Consider the following 20,366-nt stretch of genomic DNA (forward strand, 5'->3'; position numbering starts at 1 on the left):
TTTTTCGCCAAACTGAGATCATCAGACATAGAGCTTTTGGGCATGTTTGTTAGGAAGGAAGCTATGTGGAGAGTTTTTGGGAAGGAAATGGAACATACCAGACGTTTCACTGTGGTTATCTTTTTGGCTTTGCATTGCCTTTGTGTATTTGCGCCCTTCCATTTCAATTGGCCTGCATTTTGGGTGGCCATCACTTTGTACGTTGCGACGGGTTTAGGAATCACACTGTGTTACCATAGAATTCTTGCACACAGAAGTTTAAGGCTTCCAAAATGGCTCGAGTACTTCTTCGCCTACTGTGGCGTTTTGTCACTTCAGGTGTGTGTATGCATATATAATTGGTAACGCCTTTTGTGTTTAAAAGCATAGAAAACTCCATAACTATAAGATCTATTTTCAAATTTGTAAATGAATTACTCATAATTTATAAACTTCAATCCTCATACCCATACATTAGAGTAGTTAAAACATCACATTGTCAAAAAATAAAACTTAGGCCAATGCAGTAGTTGTGGCCCTGTCCCTTCCCCACTTCTTGTCAATCAGGATCGAAATCCCAAGGTGTTTCTTTCCTCCCAATGTAAAAAAAACAAAAACAAAAAAACAAAAAAAAACCGAACTTAGTAACGGGACATGTATAAAAAATATATATTTATTTCATGTTATGTATACATAATCTCGGTCATATCTATAACTTCCAGTGTATTATTCTATATGCCTCGTATCTATGATAACGCACTTAATCAACATATTAAAATGAAAACAAATGTATATACCAAGGATTTGTTGGTGTTTTGGACTTTCAGCGTAGCCCCATTGAATGGGTGAGTACCCACCGGTACCATCATCAGTTTACTGACACAAAGAAGGACCCTCACAGCCCTATCCAGGGTTTATGGTTTAGTCACATGGGTTGGATGCTTGATGACCGTCGTGGTCAGTTTGAAGAAGAGGTAAAAAGTACACACAATCCCTCTCTCTCTCTCTCTCTCTCTCTCTCTCTCTCTCTCTCTCTCTCTCTCTCTCTCTCTCTCTCTCTCTCTCTCTCTCTCTCTCTCTCTCTCTCTCTCCAGTTGAGGAATACTTTTATAAGGCAAACTATGCATTGTATTTCAATAATCTGAATGTTTAATTTTTAGATATTCCCTTAAAGATGATTTTTGCAAAAAATCACTTAAATCTGAAACTATTTGACCACTCAATTAGATGTTATTATTATAGCCTTTTCTTGAAGCACTGTATTCATCTATTTTGTTGATCCCAACTAGATGCCTTTATGATTTTCAATTTGCATGATTTTTTGTAAGAATAATTTATGAATGAAAACTTGAAAAATAAACTGTTTGAATAGTTGACAAAAAATTGGTAGGGGACCATAATGTGTGTCCCCAATACAAGGAGACTATATATATATATATATATATATATATATATATATATATATATATATATGTACTTATTTTATTTACTTTTTAAATGAGAAATTTACAGCTTGGCGGATTGAAGAACGTTGAAGATTTAAGGAAACAACCCTTCTATAGGTTTCTTCTTCGTACTAACCTTCTACATTCAATTGCTCTTGGAGGTGTACTATATGCTGTGGGTGGATTTCCCTTCTTGGTTTGGGGAATGGTGAGATCGTTTACTCGTTAGTTTACCTTACTTATTCTCCCAAATGATCACTCTCTATTAATAACTGCTTGACTTGACTATTTTGAATTCACAGTGTTATATGTTGGAGAATATGATTTCCCATGTTGGAAACTTAACCAAATAAAACACAATATATAATGACTGGTTTCACTATTAAAATTCCTCACATGCGGAATATGCAGATGGTTAAGTTGGAGACAGTATCAACATTTGTAGTAGTGGGCCGCAAATTTGTCCCTCTAGAATCTTAATATGGTATCAGAGCGGGCCAGTTTTTGAGCCCGATTGAACCCAAATGAAACAAAAACCCCGAATTTGACCCTGAAATTGAAACTCGAATTGAAGAAAAAAAGAGTGACTAATGTGGAATTAGTTGCATGTGTGGCCCACTAAAAAGTGATCCCACGTGAGGGGGAGTGTTGAAAAATATGACATTATTCATGGATTTAAAAATTTCCTTGTTAATCTAAACAAGTCCTAAATCTAAAAATCATGTTTAACTTCTCCATCCAAACATGTCCTAAATTTAAATTCCTTATCATTTTAGGGGGTGAGGACAACATTTTTTCACCACGCTACTTTCCTAGTAAATTCAGTTGGCCACATGTGGGGAAACAAAGCATGGAACACCGGTGATATGTCGACGAACAATTGGTATATCACATCTATTCCCCACTTTGCTATATTTCATCATTTCTAAATGTAAAATTGGGATACTAACATGTTTTATGTACATGATATATTTTTAATAATTTAGGTGGCTGGCAATTATTGTGTTTGGAGAAGGCTGGCATAATAACCACCATGCTTTTGATTACTCAGCTCGACATGGGCTGGAATGGTGGCAAATTGATTTTACTTGGTACACAATAAGATTTCTTCAAGCTATTGGACTGGCAACAGATGTCAAGGTCCCAACTGAAACTCAAAAGCAAAGAAAAGCTTCAAATGGTAGAATCATGGCTACTCAAAATTAGGATTAAGATTAAGATTTATACTGCTATGTATGTCATGGATAACTAGCTTCAAATCCTGTATGTATTTCTTAGGCTTCTAAATAATCACTTATAGTCGTGGAAGAGTGTATGCCAATGACATTTTCATTATGTATCCACCTATTTTATTCAATTTTGAAGGATGCCTTAATTATGTTTTTACCTTGGTGGTTGTGTTCCTCTTTGATTATTTGTACGAGTTCAGATGTTCTGTCTCCTTTTTCTCTGTCCCGCTCTGTACCTTACTCAAAATTTTTGACACCTGTCCTATTATTTAAAACTCAATTAAACAAAACTTAACAGTGTTAACTTTTAAACTAACTCTGTTAAACGGATCTTCTTCTTCGTACCACTGCTTCGCTGTGTCCCTTCATCCACTCCCATTGCCATTTCATAGTTTCCTGACCTGTTTCTGATATGCAAAACGCACTTTGCTAACCAAATCTCACATACCCAATTTCACTCTCACTCTCACTGAGCCAATCCTCAACAAAATCCCAGATAGAAATCTCATAACCCATTTTCCAAATCCACCAAAAACCTCACTTGTGTCTCTTGGAATGCCAAAATCTATAGAAAACCAAGATGAACCCAATACACAGAGCTTCAAATCTGTACAAGACTATATCGTGTTGTTTTATTTATGTAATATGGTATTTTATGGCATTATCGTTTCTTTTAAAACGACATTAGTTGTTGTATTTATCAGTATTATTGATAGGTATAAAAATAGGAAAGACTTACAGCACATGTCTGTTTGTCTTGGCGAAAAGAGGAGAGATGAAAAAGTTATAGAAATGAATTGTTTACTTTTGGGTGAAGCAATGGCCGAAGGCGCGCAGAAGAAACTTTTGGAAATAGAAGAACAGTGGTGAAGATGAAGGGACACGGCAGAGGAGTGGTGCGAAGAGCGAGAGTCGTTTGACAATATTTAGTTTTATTAAATTTTTTATTAGGATATAACAGAGTTATTCTAAAGGTTAACACTATTAAGTTTTGGGGAAACTTATTGGCGATGCGCTCGGGACCTACGTTGTGATTGATCAGAGCAAGCGCGGCGACTGTCTCAGCAGCTACTTACGCATTAGGGTCCTCCTGGATGTTGGCAGGACCCTAAGACATTGGCTGGTAGTGCGATTGCCAGATGCTAGTGGGACGGTGTAATGGGTGCAGCTCTGGTACGAGAAACTACCAATCACATGTTACCTATGTGGCCCGTTGGATCATGGCGAGAAAGACTGTAGCCTATAAACGGGGAAGGAGAGGGAAGACAGTGATAAACTAAATGGGTTGTGGTTTCAGCATGATGTACTAGGTCCTGATTATCGCAAACCCAAAGGGCAGCGCTTTGGTCTGCACTCCTAGGATGGGTGGTTTATGCATGTGCCGATGGAGGTGGATGATGGGGAGACAGAGGCACACGACGGGCCAGCACAGGAGACAGATAGGGTTGACGTGGCGGAACCTGCTAGGCCTGATAAGCATGCATTAATTGTCTACGACCTAGGTAGCGGAATTCATGTGGCAAATGTCATTTCAAAAGATGAAACAAAATCGGAGACACATATTCCAGATCTAAATGGCCCGCCAGATTCTGTGGTTGATTTGGAAGCTGATCTTGTAGGTCTCAATCTTGCCTTAATTGAACAAGAAAATTAAGGAAAGGATGTAATTGGTACGTAATTGACCTTGGGGTCATTAATTAGGGAGACAAATATGGGCGGTCATTGCGTACGGGCCTTAGGTCCGAGGCGCGGACCCTCTCTTCTGACTTTGGACCACGAAATTACGACACCCAATCCTAAGCCTGAGCCCAATGGTATTGTTAATGACGATATGTTTAATCTCAGGCCCATCATTTGGAGGATTACAGCTCAAGCTAGGGTGGATGGGGGGAAGCGTCCAAGTAAGAAAATAGGAAGGGGTCATAGAATTGGTGCAAGACGAGGTGGAACAGTGAAAACACAGTCTGAATATGGTACCACAATTGGAGTGTATGCAAGTTGGGAAACGTCCATGTCTCTCTTCTGCATCCTCACGTTCTATGATGGGATTGGCGGAGGTTGGCGAGGTCCAACCCCGCCGGGCACCATGGATCTGTTAAGCTAGAATTGCCAAGGGCTTGGGAACCCTTGGACAGTTGAAGCATTACGTGCATTAATTCGCACTGAAGATCCCAAGATTGTTTTTTTGAGTGAAACTCATAGCTCACTGGCGGTTATGGAAAAGGTTCGAACTAAGTTGGGTTTTCTTCAGAGTATAGTGGTAGACAGTGTAGGGGCATCTGGTGGATTATGCCTTTTATGGACTGAGGAGGTTGATTTACGCGCTCTTTCTTTTAGCGCTCACCATATAGGTGTTGAGGTGCGGGTAGTGGGTGTGCATGGTAAATGGCGGTTGACGGGCTTCTATGGTCATCCGGTAACTTCTGAGAGACACAAGTCCTGTGATTTGTTGAGTCGATTGGGTACTGCTAGTTTTCTCTTGTGGGTGTGTTTGGGTGATTTCAACGAGATACTGGCAGCCCATGAAAAACTGGGGGGAGCGGTACGAAACGAACGCCAAATGCAAATTTTTAGACAAGCTATTGATGGGTGCGGCTTGAAGAACCTCAGCTTCTCGGGCCCTAATTTTACTTGGTGGCGTAACAATCCCGAGGAAATTAGAGTTCGGTTGGACCGTGTATTGGCTACCTGGGAGTGGTGTGGGATTTTCACACAAGCCAAAGTGATTCACTTGAACCTTTCTAAGTCAGACCACCTGCCTATTCGTCTGTCTTTAGGGATGGGTGTGCTCTGTAGGCACCCTAGGGAGCGTTTCTTCCGTTTTGAAGAAGCTTGGTCAAAACATGGTGATTGTGTTAACGCAGTTAATGAAGGTTGGTCGAGTGGTACTGGGAGAGGAGCACCAGGGATCGCAATTCAAAATTTTTCCACCACAAAGCTTCTTCCCGTTGAAAAAAGAATGAAATCCTTGGGCTTTATGACAGTGAAGGCTGTTGGCATGAATCAGTCCCATTTTCAATCATCTGGCAATAATAATTTTGCATCTCTTGGCTACTTAGTGGCTGATAATGTTTCCCCAGAGGTGAATCAGACCCTGTTATGAGAGTTTACAGTTGAGGAAGTCAAGCATGCCTTATTCCAGATGCACCCTTCCAAGGCACCTAGTCCAGATGGGACGTCCCCCTTCTTTTTTCAGAAATATTGAGATGTTGTGGGTTGCGTGGTGACTGTGGCTGTGTTGGATTTTGTACGGACTGGCAGACTTTTGCCAAAACTCAATTTCACGCCTGTTGCTCTTATTTCGAAAGTGAAAGATCCAAAAAATATGACCCAGCTCCGTCCCATTAGCCTGTGCAATGTGATCTACAAGATTGAGGCTAAGGTGTTGGCCAATCGTTTAAAATTGATTTTGAAGACTGCGATTGGTGATCATCAAAGTGCTTTTGTTCCGGGTCTTATGATTTATGATAACTCGATTGTAGCGTTTGAGGTGCTTCATCATATGCATAATCATACTCAAGGTAAATTGGGCTTCCAGGCATTGAAATTGGATATGAGCAAGGCTTATGACAGGATGGAGTGGGGTTTTCTTGAAACCATTATGCACCATATGGGGTTTGCTTCGAAGTGGTTTCAACTTGTCATGGCATGCGTTACTACTGTGACGTACTTTGTTCTTGTAAATGGCTCCCCAATTGGTTTCATATATCCCAACAACGTGGTCTTCGACAAGGGGACAATGACCCTTATTTATTTTTACTATGTGCATAGGTGTTTAATGGTTTAATAATGCAGGCTGAGCGACAGGGCTTTCTCTATGGGATCTCAATTGGTAGAGGAGCTCTGTTGATATCCCACCTGTTTTTCGCCGAAGATAGCTTCTTATTTATGCGGGCCATTCCGGATGAATGTTAGCACCTTACCCATATTTTCCAGTCCTACGAGTCGGCATCCAGAAAAAAAATCAACTTACAAAATAGTTGCGTCTCTTTTAGCAATAATGTGGAGTTGTCTCACCCGCTGGTGCTGGCTCAAATACTTGGGGTATAAAGGGTGGAAAAGCAGGATAAATATTTGGGAATACCAACTTTTATTGGCAAATCACGCAAAGTTTGCTTCAACCCCCTTAAGGAACGTGTTTGGAAGAAGGTTCAAGGGTGGCGGGAGAAATTACTTAGTTTTGCAAGGAAGGAAGTTCCCTTGAAGGTGGTGGCTCAGGCCATTCCCATTTACCAGATGAGTTGCTTTCAGATTCCTCGATCCCTTTGCGATGAAATACAACAAGTTATGGCCCGTTATTAGTGGGGTGAGAATGAAGATAAGCGGAAAATCCATTGGGTGAGTTGGAAACGCTTATGCAAGCCTAAATGCGATGGTGGAATAAGTTTTCGAAACCTTTATGCGTTCAACATGACTTTGCTAGTGAAGCAAGTTTGGAGGATTCATCATCAGCCTAACTCCTTTTGGGCTAGAGTTTTGAAAGCAAGATACCATAAAGACTACTCAATTTTGGAAGCTTCTGAAGGTCATGCTCTGTCCTATATTAGGAGGAGTTTGTGTGATTCATGAGTCGTCTTAGCTAGAGGATATCGATGGCAGATTGGCGATGGTAGGTTGATGAAAGTGTGGGGTGATCGTTGGATCCCAAAGTCCAATTCTTTTCAGATTACCTCAGCGACTATGGCGGGGCATGAGGATGCTTTAGTTTGTGAGCTTTTTGATCCTGTTTTGTGCCAATGGCATGAGAAGTTGGTTCACGCTTGGTTTTATGCTCAAGAGGCCTCTTGTATTCTACGTCTCCCACTTAGCTTTAGAAGTCCAGCTGATCAGCTTGTATGGCACTATGAAAGGAATGGTGAATTGACTGTGCGCATTGCCTACGAAGTAGCTCGCCAGCTTATTTTTGAGGAGGCTAAGGAAGGCACATCAAATAGTAATCTCTTCTACGGTGTTTCAACTTAAGCATGGTCTCGGCTTTGGCAAGTGTGTGTCCCACCTAAGGTTAAGGTTTTTATCTGGCGGGTGTTTCTTAATATTCACCAAACTAGAGAACGGCTGCTTAGTATGGGAGTCCATGGGGATTTAGGTGGCTGTGTGTTTTATGGAACCCGGATGGAGACCCTACATCAAGTTTTACTTGAATGGCATGATCGTGAAATAAGGGACCTCAATGGATGGCTAGAACAGATTCTGTTGGGTGGGGAACGTCACGAAATTAAAGTCCTTTTTATATTGTTGTGGAACCTCTGGAATGAGCGGAATACAGTCGTTTGGATGGCAAAACGTCGAAGCCCATGTGAAGTAGTTGATGGACCAATTTGGTTGTTGCATAATTTTAAGGACCACCATACTTCTCCCTCGTCAATGCTCTCGCAAGCCAAGGTGAAATTGCAGAAACCTCTTCTTGGTGCGATTAAGATCAATGTAGACGGAGTTCTCTATGTCCAGACTGGTGCTGGTGGTGGGGGAATTATCACTCGTGACTTTGATAGGCATTTTGTGACCACACGCGCATGCAAATTCAATTATGTTTCTTCCCCCGAACATGCTGAAGCTCGCCATTGGCACGAAACAGGATCAATAAGCTCATAAAATAAAGCATCCTCATGCCCCTCCATAGTCACTGAGGTAATCTAAAAAGAATTGGACTTTGGGATCCAACAATCGCCCCACACTTTCATCGACCTACCATCGCCAACCTATTCCGCTTATCTTCATTCTCACCCCACCAATAACGGGCCATAACTTGTTGTATTTCATCGCAAAGGGATCGAGGAATCTGAAAGCAACTCATCTGGTAAATGGGAATGGCCTGAGCCACCACCTTCAAGGGAACTTCCTTCCTTGCAAAACTAAGTAATTTCTCCCGCCACCCTTGAACCTTCTTCCAAACACGTTCCTTAAGGGGGTTGAAGCAAACTTTGCGTGATTTGCCAATAAAAGTTGGTATTCCCAAATATTTATCCTGCTTTTCCACCCTTTATACCCCAAGTATTTGAGCCAGCACCAGCGGGTGAGACAACTCCACATTATTGCTAAAAGAGACGCAACTATTTTGTAAGTTGATTTTTTTTCTGGATGCCGACTCGTAGGACTGGAAAATATGGGTAAGGTGCTAACATTCATCCGGAATGGCCCGCATAAATAAGAAGCTATCTTCGGCGAAAAACAGGTGGGATATCAACAGAGCTCCTCTACCAATTGAGATCCCATAGAGAAAGCCCTGTCGCTCAGCCTGCATTATTAAACCATTAAACACCTATGCACATAGTAAAAATAAATAAGGGTCATTGTCCCCTTGTCGAAGACCACGTTGTTGGGATATATGAAACCAATTGGGGAGCCATTTACAAGAACAAAGTACGTCACAGTAGTAACGCATGCCATGACAAGTTGAAACCACTTCGAAGCAAACCCCATATGGTGCATAATGGTTTCAAGAAAACCCCACTCCATCCTGTCATAAGCCTTGCTCATATCCAATTTCAATGCCTGGAAGCCCAATTTACCTTGAGTATGATTATGCATATGATGAAGCACCTCAAACGCTACAATCGAGTTATCATAAATCATAAGACCCGGAACAAAAGCACTTTGATGATCACCAATCGCAGTCTTCAAAATCAATTTTAAACGATTGGCCAACACCTTAGCCTCAATCTTGTAGATCACATTGCACAGGCTAATGGGACGGAGCTGGGTCATATTTTTTGGATCTTTCACTTTCGAAATAAGAGCAACAGGCGTGAAATTGAGTTTTGGCAAAAGTCTGCCAGTCCGTACAAAATCCAACACAGCCACAGTCACCACGCAACCCACAACATCTCAATATTTCTGAAAAAAGAAGGGGGACGTCCCATCTGGACTAGGTGCCTTGGAAGGGTGCATCTGGAATAAGGCATGCTTGACTTCCTCAACTGTAAACTCTCATAACAGGGTCTGATTCACCTCTGGGGAAACATTATCAGCCACTAAGTAGCCAAGAGATGCAAAATTATTATTGCCAGATGATTGAAAATGGGACTGATTCATGCCAACAGCCTTCACTGTCATAAAGCCCAAGGATTTCATTCTTTTTTCAACGGGAAGAAGCTTTGTGGTGGAAAAATTTTGAATTGCGATCCCTGGTGCTCCTCTCCCAGTACCACTCGACCAACCTTCATTAACTGCGTTAACACAATCACCATGTTTTGACCAAGCTTCTTCAAAACGGAAGAAACGCTCCCTAGGGTGCCTACAGAGCACACCCATCCCTAAAGACAGACGAATAGGCAGGTGGTCTGACTTAGAAAGGTTCAAGTGAATCACTTTGGCTTGTGTGAAAATCCCACACCACTCCCAGGTAGCCAATACACGGTCCAACCGAACTCTAATTTCCTCGGGATTGTTACGCCACCAAGTAAAATTAGGGCCCGAGAAGCTGAGGTTCTTCAAGCCGCACCCATCAATAGCTTGTCTAAAAATTTGCATTTGGCGTTCGTTTCGTACCGCTCCCCCCAGTTTTTCATGGGCTGCCAGTATCTCGTTGAAATCACCCAAACACACCCACAAGAGAAAACTAGCAGTACCCAATCGACTCAACAAATCACAGGACTTGTGTCTCTCAGAAGTTACCGGATGACCATAGAAGCCCGTCAACCGCCATTTACCATGCACACCCACTACCCGCACCTCAACACCTATATGGTGAGCGCTAAAAGAAAGAGCGCGTAAATCAACCTCCTCAGTCCATAAAAGGCATAATCCACCAGATGCCCCTACACTGTCTACCACTATACTCTGAAGAAAACCCAACTTAGTTCGAACCTTTTCCATAACCGCCAGTGAGCTATGAGTTTCACTCAAAAAAACAATCTTGGGATCTTCAGTGCGAATTAATGCACGTAATGCTTCAACTGTCCAAGGGTTCCCAAGCCCTTGGCAATTCTAGCTTAACAGATCCATGGTGCCCGGCGGGGTTGGACCTCGCCAACCTCCGCCAATCCCATCATAGAACGTGAGGATGCAGAAGAGAGACATGGACGTTTCCCAACTTGCATACACTCCAATTGTGGTACCATATTCAGACTGTGTTTTCACTGTTCCACCTCGTCTTGCACCAATTCTATGACCCCTTCCTATTTTCTTACTTGGACGCTTCCCCCCATCCACCCTAGCTTGAGCTGTAATCCTCCAAATGATGGGCCTGAGATTAAACATATCGTCATTAACAATACCATTGGGCTCAGGCTTAGGATTGGGTGTCGTAATTTCGTGGTCCAAAGTCAGAAGAGAGGGTCCGCGCCTCGGACCTAAGGCCCGTACGCAATGACCGCCCATATTTGTCTCCCTAATTAATGACCCCAAGGTCAATTACGTACCAATTACATCCTTTCCTTAATTTTCTTGTTCAATTAAGGCAAGATTGAGACCTACAAGATCAGCTTCCAAATCAACCACAGAATCTGGCGGGCCATTTAGATCTGGAATATGTGTCTCCGATTTTGTTTCATCTTTTGAAATGACATTTGCCACATGAATTCCGCTACCTAGGTCGTAGACAATTAATGCATGCTTATCAGGCCTAGCAGGTTCCGCCACGTCAACCCTATCTGTCTCCTGTGCTGGCCCGTCGTGTGCCTCTGTCTCCCCATCATCCACCTCCATCGGCACATGCATAAACCACCCATCCTAGGAGTGCAGACCAAAGCGCTGCCCTTTGGGTTTGCGATAATCAGGACCTAGTACATCATGCTGAAACCACAACCCATTTAGTTTATCACTGTCTTCCCTCTCCTTCCCCGTTTATAGGCTACAGTCTTTCTCGCCATGATCCAACGGGCCACATAGGTAACATGTGATTGGTAGTTTCTCGTACCAGAGCTGCACCCATTACACCGTCCCACTAGCATCTGGCAATCGCACTACCAGCCAATGTCTTAGGGTCCTGCCAACATCCAGGAGGACCCTAATGCGTAAGTAGCTGCTGAGACAGTCGCCGCGCTTGCTCTGATCAATCACAACGTAGGTCCCGAGCGCATCGCCAATAAGTTTCCCCAAAACTTAATAGTGTTAACCTTTAGAATAACTCTGTTATATCCTAATAAAAAATTTAATAAAACTAAATATTGTCAAACGACTCTCGCTCTTCGCACCACTCCTCTGCCGTGTCCCTTCATCTTCACCACTGTTCTTCTATTTCCAAAAGTTTCTTCTGCGCGCCTTCGGCCATTGCTTCACCCAAAAGTAAACAATTCATTTCTATAACTTTTTCATCTCTCCTCTTTTCGCCAAGACAAACAGACATGTGCTGTAAGTCTTTCCTATTTTTATACCTATCAATAATACTGATAAATACAACAACTAATGTCGTTTTAAAAGAAACGATAATGCCATAAAATACCATATTACATAAATAAAACAACACGATATAGTCTTGTACAGATTTGAAGCTCTGTGTATTGGGTTCATCTTGGTTTTCTATAGATTTTGGCATTCCAAGAGACACAAGTGAGGTTTTTGGTGGATTTGGAAAATGGGTTATGAGATTTCTATCTGGGATTTTGTTGAGGATTGGCTCAGTGAGAGTGAGAGTGAAATTGGGTATGTGAGATTTGGTTAGCAAAGTGCGTTTTGCATATCAGAAACAGGTCAGGAAACTATGAAATGGCAATGGGAGTGGATGAAGGGACACAGCGAAGCAGTGGTACGAAGAAGAAGATCCGTTTAACAGAGTTAGTTTAAAAGTTAACACTGTTAAGTTTTGTTTAATTGAGTTTTAAATAATAGGACAGGTGTCAAAAATTTTGAGTAAGGTACAGAGCGGGACAGAGAAAAAGGAGACAGAACATCTGAACTCGTACAAATAATCAAAGAGGAACACAACCACCAAGGTAAAAACATAATTAAGGCATCCTTCAAAATTGAATAAAATAGGTGGATACATAATGAAAATGTCATTGGCATACACTCTTCCACGACTATAAGTGATTATTTAGAAGCCTAAGAAATACATACAGGATTTGAAGCTAGTTATCCATGACATACATAGCAGTATAAATCTTAATCTTAATCCTAATTTTGAGTAGCCATGATTCTACCATTTGAAGCTTTTCTTTGCTTTTGAGTTTCAGTTGGGACCTTGACATCTGTTGCCAGTCCAATAGCTTGAAGAAATCTTATTGTGTACCAAGTAAAATCAATTTGCCACCATTCCAGCCCATGTCGAGCTGAGTAATCAAAAGCATGGTGGTTATTATGCCAGCCTTCTCCAAACACAATAATTGCCAGCCACCTAAATTATTAAAAATATATCATGTACATAAAACATGTTAGTATCCCAATTTTACATTTAGAAATGATGAAATATAGCAAAGTGGGGAATAGATGTGATATACCAATTGTTCGTCGACATATCACCGGTGTTCCATGCTTTGTTTCCCCACATGTGGCCAACTGAATTTACTAGGAAAGTAGCGTGGTGAAAAAATGTTGTCCTCACCCCCTAAAATGATAAGGAATTTAAATTTAGGACATGTTTGGATGGAGAAGTTAAACATGATTTTTAGATTTAGGACTTGTTTAGATTAACAAGGAAATTTTTAAATCCATGAATAATGTCATATTTTTCAACACTCCCCCTCACGTGGGATCACTTTTTAGTGGGCCACACATGCAACTAATTCCACATTAGTCACTCTTTTTTTCTTCAATTCGAGTTTCAATTTCAGGGTCAAATTCGGGGTTTTTGTTTCATTTGGGTTCAATCGGGCTCAAAAACTGGCCCGCTCTGATACCATATTAAGATTCTAGAGGGACAAATTTGCGGCCCACTACTACAAATGTTGATACTGTCTCCAACTTAACCATCTGCATATTCCGCATGTGAGGAATTTTAATAGTGAAACCAGTCATTATATATTGTGTTTTATTTGGTTAAGTTTCCAACATGGGAAATCATATTCTCCAACATATAACACTGTGAATTCAAAATAGTCAAGTCAAGCAGTTATTAATAGAGAGTGATCATTTGGGAGAATAAGTAAGGTAAACTAACGAGTAAACGATCTCACCATTCCCCAAACCAAGAAGGGAAATCCACCCACAGCATATAGTACACCTCCAAGAGCAATTGAATGTAGAAGGTTAGTACGAAGAAGAAACCTATAGAAGGGTTGTTTCCTTAAATCTTCAACGTTCTTCAATCCGCCAAGCTGTAAATTTCTCATTTAAAAAGTAAATAAAATAAGTACATATATATATATATATATATATATATATATATATATATATATATATAGTCTCCTTGTATTGGGGACACACATTATGGTCCCCTACCAATTTTTTGTCAACTATTCAAACAGTTTATTTTTCAAGTTTTCATTCATAAATTATTCTTACAAAAAATCATGCAAATTGAAAATCATAAAGGCATCTAGTTGGGATCAACAAAATAGATGAATACAGTGCTTCAAGAAAAGGCTATAATAATAACATCTAATTGAGTGGTCAAATAGTTTCAGATTTAAGTGATTTTTTGCAAAAATCATCTTTAAGGGAATATCTAAAAATTAAACATTCAGATTATTGAAATACAATGCATAGTTTGCCTTATAAAAGTATTCCTCAACTGGAGAGAGAGAGAGAGAGAGAGAGAGAGAGAGAGAGAGAGAGAGAGAGAGAGGGATTGTGTGTACTTTTTACCTCTTCTTCAAACTGACCACGACGGTCATCAAGCATCCAACCCATGTGACTAAACCATAAACCCTGGATAGGGCTGTGAGGGTCCTTCTTTGTGTCAGTAAACTGATGATGGTACCGGTGGGTACTCACCCATTCAATGGGGCTACGCTGAAAGTCCAAAACACCAACAAATCCTTGGTATATACATTTGTTTTCATTTTAATATGTTGATTAAGTGCGTTATCATAGATACGAGGCATATAGAATAATACACTGGAAGTTATAGATATGACCGAGATTATGTATACATAACATGAAATAAATATATATTTTTTATACATGTCCCGTTACTAAGTTCGGTTTTTTTTTGTTTTTTTGTTTTTGTTTTTTTTACATTGGGAGGAAAGAAACACCTTGGGATTTCGATCCTGATTGACAAGAAGTGGGGAAGGGACAGGGCCACAACTACTGCATTGGCCTAAGTTTTATTTTTTGACAATGTGATGTTTTAACTACTCTAATGTATGGGTATGAGGATTGAAGTTTATAAATTATGAGTAATTCATTTACAAATTTGAAAATAGATCTTATAGTTATGGAGTTTTCTATGCTTTTAAACACAAAAGGCGTTACCAATTATATATGCATACACACACCTGAAGTGACAAAACGCCACAGTAGGCGAAGAAGTACTCGAGCCATTTTGGAAGCCTTAAACTTCTGTGTGCAAGAATTCTATGGTAACACAGTGTGATTCCTAAACCCGTCGCAACGTACAAAGTGATGGCCACCCAAAATGCAGGCCAATTGAAATGGAAGGGCGCAAATACACAAAGGCAATGCAAAGCCAAAAAGATAACCACAGTGAAACGTCTGGTATGTTCCATTTCCTTCCCAAAAACTCTCCACATAGCTTCCTTCCTAACAAACATGCCCAAAAGCTCTATGTCTGATGATCTCAGTTTGGCGAAAAACAGGGCATTGTAGAGACTATTTATAATACTCCCTTGCTTCCTTGCAATACATGGCCCGCTGACTTGTCATCAAAACAGAAGCAAAGCAAGCATCAGCTAAAAAAATAAATGTACTAGGTTTGGAGAAACTAGACCCGCAGAGGCAGCGCCATCCCTATGGATCAGGACTGTCCACGGCCGTCCTCCCCCCCTAACTTCCCCTGTTGTCTCCCTTATTATTGAGTTATGTTTTTTTTGGTCCGAATATCTTACTGACATGTCATCTCAATATTTACATCACAAGTGCAAGAACACAAGGGGATGCGAACCATTTATTTTGCTAGCAACAAGTTCTTTTAGAGTGTGTTTGGATGAGGTATTTAGAGATGGGATTTGAGGTAAGTGGAACTTGAAAGTCCCATACGACCAAAGTAACTTGTTTGGCAAAATTTTAAAAAAATTTGAGAAATGACAAGGAACTTTGGAAGCCCAAAGTCCGATGAGTAAGTAACGCATCAATAGGTGTTATCTCACAAAGCTTGGCGTCTGATCTTCAATGCACTGCCAGTTCGACAAATTGTCAAGCCTGGTCTTCACTTCCCAGTTCGACACATGGGACCAAATTATCAGAAACCATTGTAGGATTTATCTGCGAGGTCCACGTGTTGTCAAGTTGACATCAATTTTACATGCCAAAACCTTATTAGCTCATAAAAAGAAGTTTTGCTTTTGCTGGAATCTCATAAAAACAAGTTAGTTATCCCATGAGATTGAAGCGATGTTCTTCAAACTAATAAGTAGGAATTATACATTTTGACGGTATGAATTATACATGGTAGATAATAATCTTCGAATATTTAATTACGTTCAAGTTAATAATTAATTAATAGGTGAGGGATGTTTTGAGAGAGAGAGAGAGAGAGAGAGAGAGAGGTGAGGGGTGTTTGGATGTTGAATTACATTTATTTTATTTTCTGGAATATTTGGTAAATTTCATATTTATAAGAAATCATCCCCTTACGTTGAAGTCACATCATTTTAAAATACCCTCATTTTAGTGTTTGCGTTGGATATATCTTTTCATGTTAGAATTCCATATTATTATTTTGGTAAATTAAAGCTTCGGTAGGTATCATATAATAATATAAACATTAATTTTGAAGCCCTTGAGTTAGCTAAATGGTAAGGTGATTAAGTGAGAATAAATGAGCGTAAGGCTTCATCAATCAAGGTTAAATTTTCTTCCTTCAGTAATAATGTAAGCGTTGGCTTGCAGCATGGTTCCAAGGAGGCTAGCTGGAAAACTTTTCTAGGCTTGGGGCTCTCAGAACTTGATTAGGCCTAGCAGGGGCAGTTATCTAATGAGAACACTTATATGAGAATATTATATGAGAACACAGTTGGATTTAATCTAACGGTTGCGTAAAAAGCAATTGTAAGTGAAATGTTGTATTAGAACGAGACTTTCTTCTCTCTCCTCTCTCCAAAACGTCCCATCCAAAACAGACGTCCCCTCCAAAACAGTTGTTCATTTGTTCAATTAAGAGGCCAATTTTTTTATCTGCTTTGATTGAGAGAGAACACTAACACTGAAGAGAGAGCGCCCCTATAATTCCTTATTCGCTTTGAGGAAGAACACTAAAGAGCGCCCTCATTTTTCTGGCTTTCTCATTCTGGCGAAACAAAGCAATCTTCAATTTTATATTTTAATCTTTGTGGTTTGGTCTTTCTAGTCAGAACATTCGTCAATCCTTGGCTTGGTGGGGATGTAACGAATATCCTTGGAGATTTTTTTTAAAGCAAAATCTCCTTATTGCTAAAGGAGCTTCGTCCTTCTTTTCCGTCTAAAGTACAGAACTTTTATTCCTTGGTCCAAAACGACGTCGTTTTGGCCAGAATTTTATATATATAAGTGCGCTGCACACAGTGGCGCAACAAAGGAAAGGAAGTGTAGGAGGCCTTTTTTCAAACAGGTGGAGTCCAAACCCCTCACGGCTCCATGAAAGTAATTTCAAACGTGTGGATTTTATTTTCTCAAAAGGGATCTCGGGTGCTCCTCTCCCAGTACCACTCAACCAACCTTTATTAACTGCGTTAACACAATCATCATGTTTTGACCAAGCTTCTTCAAAACGGAAGAAACCCTTCCTAGGGTGCCTACAGAGCACACCCATCCCTAAACACAGACGAATAGGCAGGTGGTCTGACTTAGACGAGTTCAAGTGAATCACTTTGGCTTGTGGGAAAACCCCGCACCACTCCCAGGTAGCCAATACACCATCCAACCGAACTCTGATTTCCTCGGAATTGTTACGCCACCAAGTAAAATTGGGGCCCAGGAAGCTGAGGTTCTTCAAGCCGCACCCATCAATAGCTTGTCTAAAAATTCGCATTTGGCGTTCGTTTCGTACCGCTCCCCTCAGTTTTTCATGGGCTGCCAATATCTCGTTGAAATCACTCAAACACACCCACGGGAGAAAACTAGCAGTACCCAATCGACTCAACATAAGTTACCGGATGACTATAGAAGCCCGTCAACCGCCATTTACCATGCACACCCACTACCTGCACCTTTACATCAATATGGTGAGCACTAAAAGAACTTGATTAGGCCTAGGAGGGGGCGGTTATCTAGTGAGAACACCTATATGAGAATATTACATGAGAACACCATTGGATCTAATCTAATGGCTGCATAAAAAGCAATTGTAAATGAAATGTTGTATTAGAACGAGACTTTCTTCTCTCTCCTCTCTCCAAAACGTCCCATCCAAAACAGACGTCCCCTCCAAAACAGTTGTTCGTTTGTTCAATTAAGAGGCCAATTTTTTTATCTGCTTTGATTGAGGAAGAACACTAACACTGAAAAGAAAGCGCCCCTGTAATTCCTTATTCGCTTTGAGGAAGAACACTGAAGAACGCCCTCATTTTTCTGGCTTTCTCATTTAGGCGAAACAAAGAAATCTTCGATTTTATATTTTAATCTTTGTGGTTTGGTCTTTCTGGTCAGAACATTCGTCAATCCTTGGCTTGGTGGGGATGTAAAGAATCTCTCAAAAAGGGACTCTTTCTCTGTTTGTGCCTAATAAATCACGGCCATGAGCTGGCCGAAGGAGCCCCCTTTCTCGGCCCTGGCACTTGCTCGTAAAACTAAAACGCAGCGTTTCAACAAGGTGCTTTGCCTTCCTGAAGACAAAAGAAAATGCTAAGGCATGATCATCTCGGCCTCGAGTGCGGGCCGAGGCCGAGGCCAAGCAAAATCGCGGCCAGAAATATTAAAGTTAGATCATCACGTGATAACAGGGACCCATGCTTCATTTAATGAAGTAGTTCCTGTTTAATGCAGCAAACCCACTGGCCACAAATAAGCATTTGATGCATGAGGGAAGGTGGGAAGTGACTGAAGTCAGGTTTTGGCGACAGAAGACTGAGTGATTAGACGTAGACATTCTCACAAGAATTCTTGCAGCTTGAGAGATTAGGTCACCAGCTATCAGAGCAATAAATGCGTCTCCACGGCCAGCTGCGCAGAAACCACGATTAGGGCGGCGGCCGAGATTCACCAGGATTTATGGGGTCACACCACCATGCTTCACGATCCCAAATGTCGATTGGACACCCACTTGCGCTAATCAGACTCCACTATGCGTAAATTCAGCCTCGATTACTCATCCAGGAACTCTTCCTATAAATACAAGGCTCGAGCTACATTCAAAAGGTTCAAACACCAAACAAAAGCCTTCAACGGAGCAACTTATATTTCCTGTAATGCACTTTCAATATTTTACTTGCTTTCCTAGGAGTAGTGATAGTTTGTAAGGAGAATTCATTCATCAATATATCATACGACCCTTGATTTTCAAGGCGCCGGAGCACCATCCCTGTTATTCGCTCACTCACCCCAGATATCATACGACCGTCGCTCCCTAAGCAGCGCGCCAGAGCACCGCCCAAAACCAACCGAACAGCACCACCCAACGGCCTTGTAGTTCAGGCCGTGAACCTAACAGCCGAGACTAGTTCCTCTCTCGACCACTCAACCATTCTATCCCCATCAACCAACTCGACGCACGGTAGACCGTGCTGGCACGCCCACGCACAACCGCACCGCACCCAAAAGCAGGAAACCGCGTGTCAACGCACATCCCCTCGGCCCGGAACTCCAGGCCGTGAGATTTGCGCGGCAGACATTCTTTTTTTTTTTTTTTTTTTTAGAAAAAAAAAAGGAGCAAAATCTCTTTATTGCTAAAGGAGCTTCCTCCTTCTTTTCCGTCTAAAGTACAGAACTTTTATTCCTTGGTCAAAAACGACATCGTTTTGGCCGGAATTTTTTTAAAATTTATATATAAAAGTGCGCTGCACGCAATGGCGCAACAACGGAAAGGAAGTCTAGCAGGCCTTTTCTCGAATAGGTGGAGTGCACAACAGACTGAGCGGAGGTAAGTGGAGGTGCAGAGGTGCAGTTTCACCTCTTACATCTCTATAGGTCTACTAGTGCCTATAGGTTTTGGAAGAAGTCTTTCGCAAACAACTTCTTCCAAATCGCGTGCTTTAGTGACCAGATTATATGCCTTTTACCAATTAAATTTGTGGTCACTAATAGCATTTTAATTAGTGACTACTAGAAAAAGTCACTAATTGTTTGCATTTAGTGGCCAGTGTTTGGGGATGGCTTTTAGAATTTGTGCTGAGCTTATAGTGACCACCAATAATTGGACACTAATTTCATTTAGTGAGCATAATTGGTACTTTTCGTGACCACTAATAGCTATTTTTCTAATAGTGTATTTGAAGCTTTTTGTTGCCTCTAAATTTCACTTGGGACCTTTACATCTGTTGACAATCCCATAGCTTGAAGAAATCTTAATACGTATCAAGTAAAATAAATTTGCCACCATTCTGGAGCTTGAAAACGACCGGTCGCATGTAGCTGGCGATTGGTTGCTTTCTAGCGATTTTCCGAAGCTACACTCTACTTCAAAATGACCAGTTGCAAATACCCAGCGACCAGTCGCTTTCCCCGAAGCTTGTATCCTTAGGTGAGCCAATTTTTCCAACATGTACTTGGCGGGAGATGCTAAGTTATGATGAAGGACTCG

The 20,366-nt window shown here is 41.1% G+C and overlaps 3 protein-coding genes across 3 annotated transcripts; 2 read left to right on the top strand and 1 right to left on the bottom strand.

Moving 5' to 3' along the window:
- Nucleotides 1-2,814, top strand: LOC148294993 (palmitoyl-monogalactosyldiacylglycerol delta-7 desaturase, chloroplastic-like). Its single transcript, XM_088251998.1, has 5 exons — nt 1-318; nt 807-953; nt 1,492-1,632; nt 2,201-2,307; nt 2,411-2,814. Exons 1-5 carry the CDS (start codon nt 43-45, stop codon nt 2,628-2,630), a joined length of 891 nt encoding a protein of 296 aa, XP_088108124.1. The 5' UTR covers nt 1-42; the 3' UTR covers nt 2,631-2,814.
- A 4,951-nt stretch (nt 2,815-7,765) lies between these two features.
- LOC148294994 (uncharacterized) lies at nt 7,766-8,245 on the top strand. Its single transcript, XM_088252335.1, has one exon. It carries the CDS (start codon nt 7,766-7,768, stop codon nt 8,243-8,245), a length of 480 nt encoding a protein of 159 aa, XP_088108461.1.
- Nucleotides 8,246-12,522: 4,277 nt separating this feature from the next.
- On the bottom strand, nt 12,523-15,286 carry LOC110747628 (palmitoyl-monogalactosyldiacylglycerol delta-7 desaturase, chloroplastic). Its single transcript, XM_021947777.2, has 5 exons — nt 14,971-15,286; nt 14,336-14,482; nt 13,705-13,845; nt 13,030-13,136; nt 12,523-12,926 (listed from the first exon to the last, which is right to left on the bottom strand). Exons 1-5 carry the CDS (start codon nt 15,244-15,246, stop codon nt 12,707-12,709), a joined length of 891 nt encoding a protein of 296 aa, XP_021803469.1. The 5' UTR covers nt 15,247-15,286; the 3' UTR covers nt 12,523-12,706.
- Nucleotides 15,287-20,366: the final 5,080 nt, after the last annotated feature.

The sequence above is a fragment of the Prunus avium genome, chromosome 4 (genome assembly GCF_965620075.1).
Source record: "Prunus avium chromosome 4, drPruAviu1.hap1.1, whole genome shotgun sequence".
NCBI classification, from domain to species: domain Eukaryota; kingdom Viridiplantae; phylum Streptophyta; class Magnoliopsida; order Rosales; family Rosaceae; genus Prunus; species Prunus avium.

Bases quoted from the DNA above. Each gene is read 5' to 3' on its own strand.
- LOC148294993 (XM_088251998.1), top strand. From the start codon at position 43: ATGTTTGTTAGGAAGGAAGCTATGTGGAGAGTTTTTGGGAAGGAAATG. The intron at 1,633-2,200 runs GTGAGATCGTTT...TTATCATTTTAG, and splicing joins CCTTCTTGGTTTGGGGAATG to GGGGTGAGGACAACATTTTT. The intron at 2,308-2,410 runs GTATATCACATC...TTAATAATTTAG, and splicing joins GATATGTCGACGAACAATTG to GTGGCTGGCAATTATTGTGT.
- LOC148294994 (XM_088252335.1), top strand. From the start codon at position 7,766: ATGGAGACCCTACATCAAGTTTTACTTGAATGGCATGATCGTGAAATA.
- LOC110747628 (XM_021947777.2), bottom strand. From the start codon at position 15,246: ATGTTTGTTAGGAAGGAAGCTATGTGGAGAGTTTTTGGGAAGGAAATG. The intron at 14,483-14,970 runs GTGTGTGTATGC...TTGGACTTTCAG, and splicing joins GTGGCGTTTTGTCACTTCAG to CGTAGCCCCATTGAATGGGT. The intron at 13,846-14,335 runs GTAAAAAGTACA...AGAAATTTACAG, and splicing joins GTGGTCAGTTTGAAGAAGAG to CTTGGCGGATTGAAGAACGT.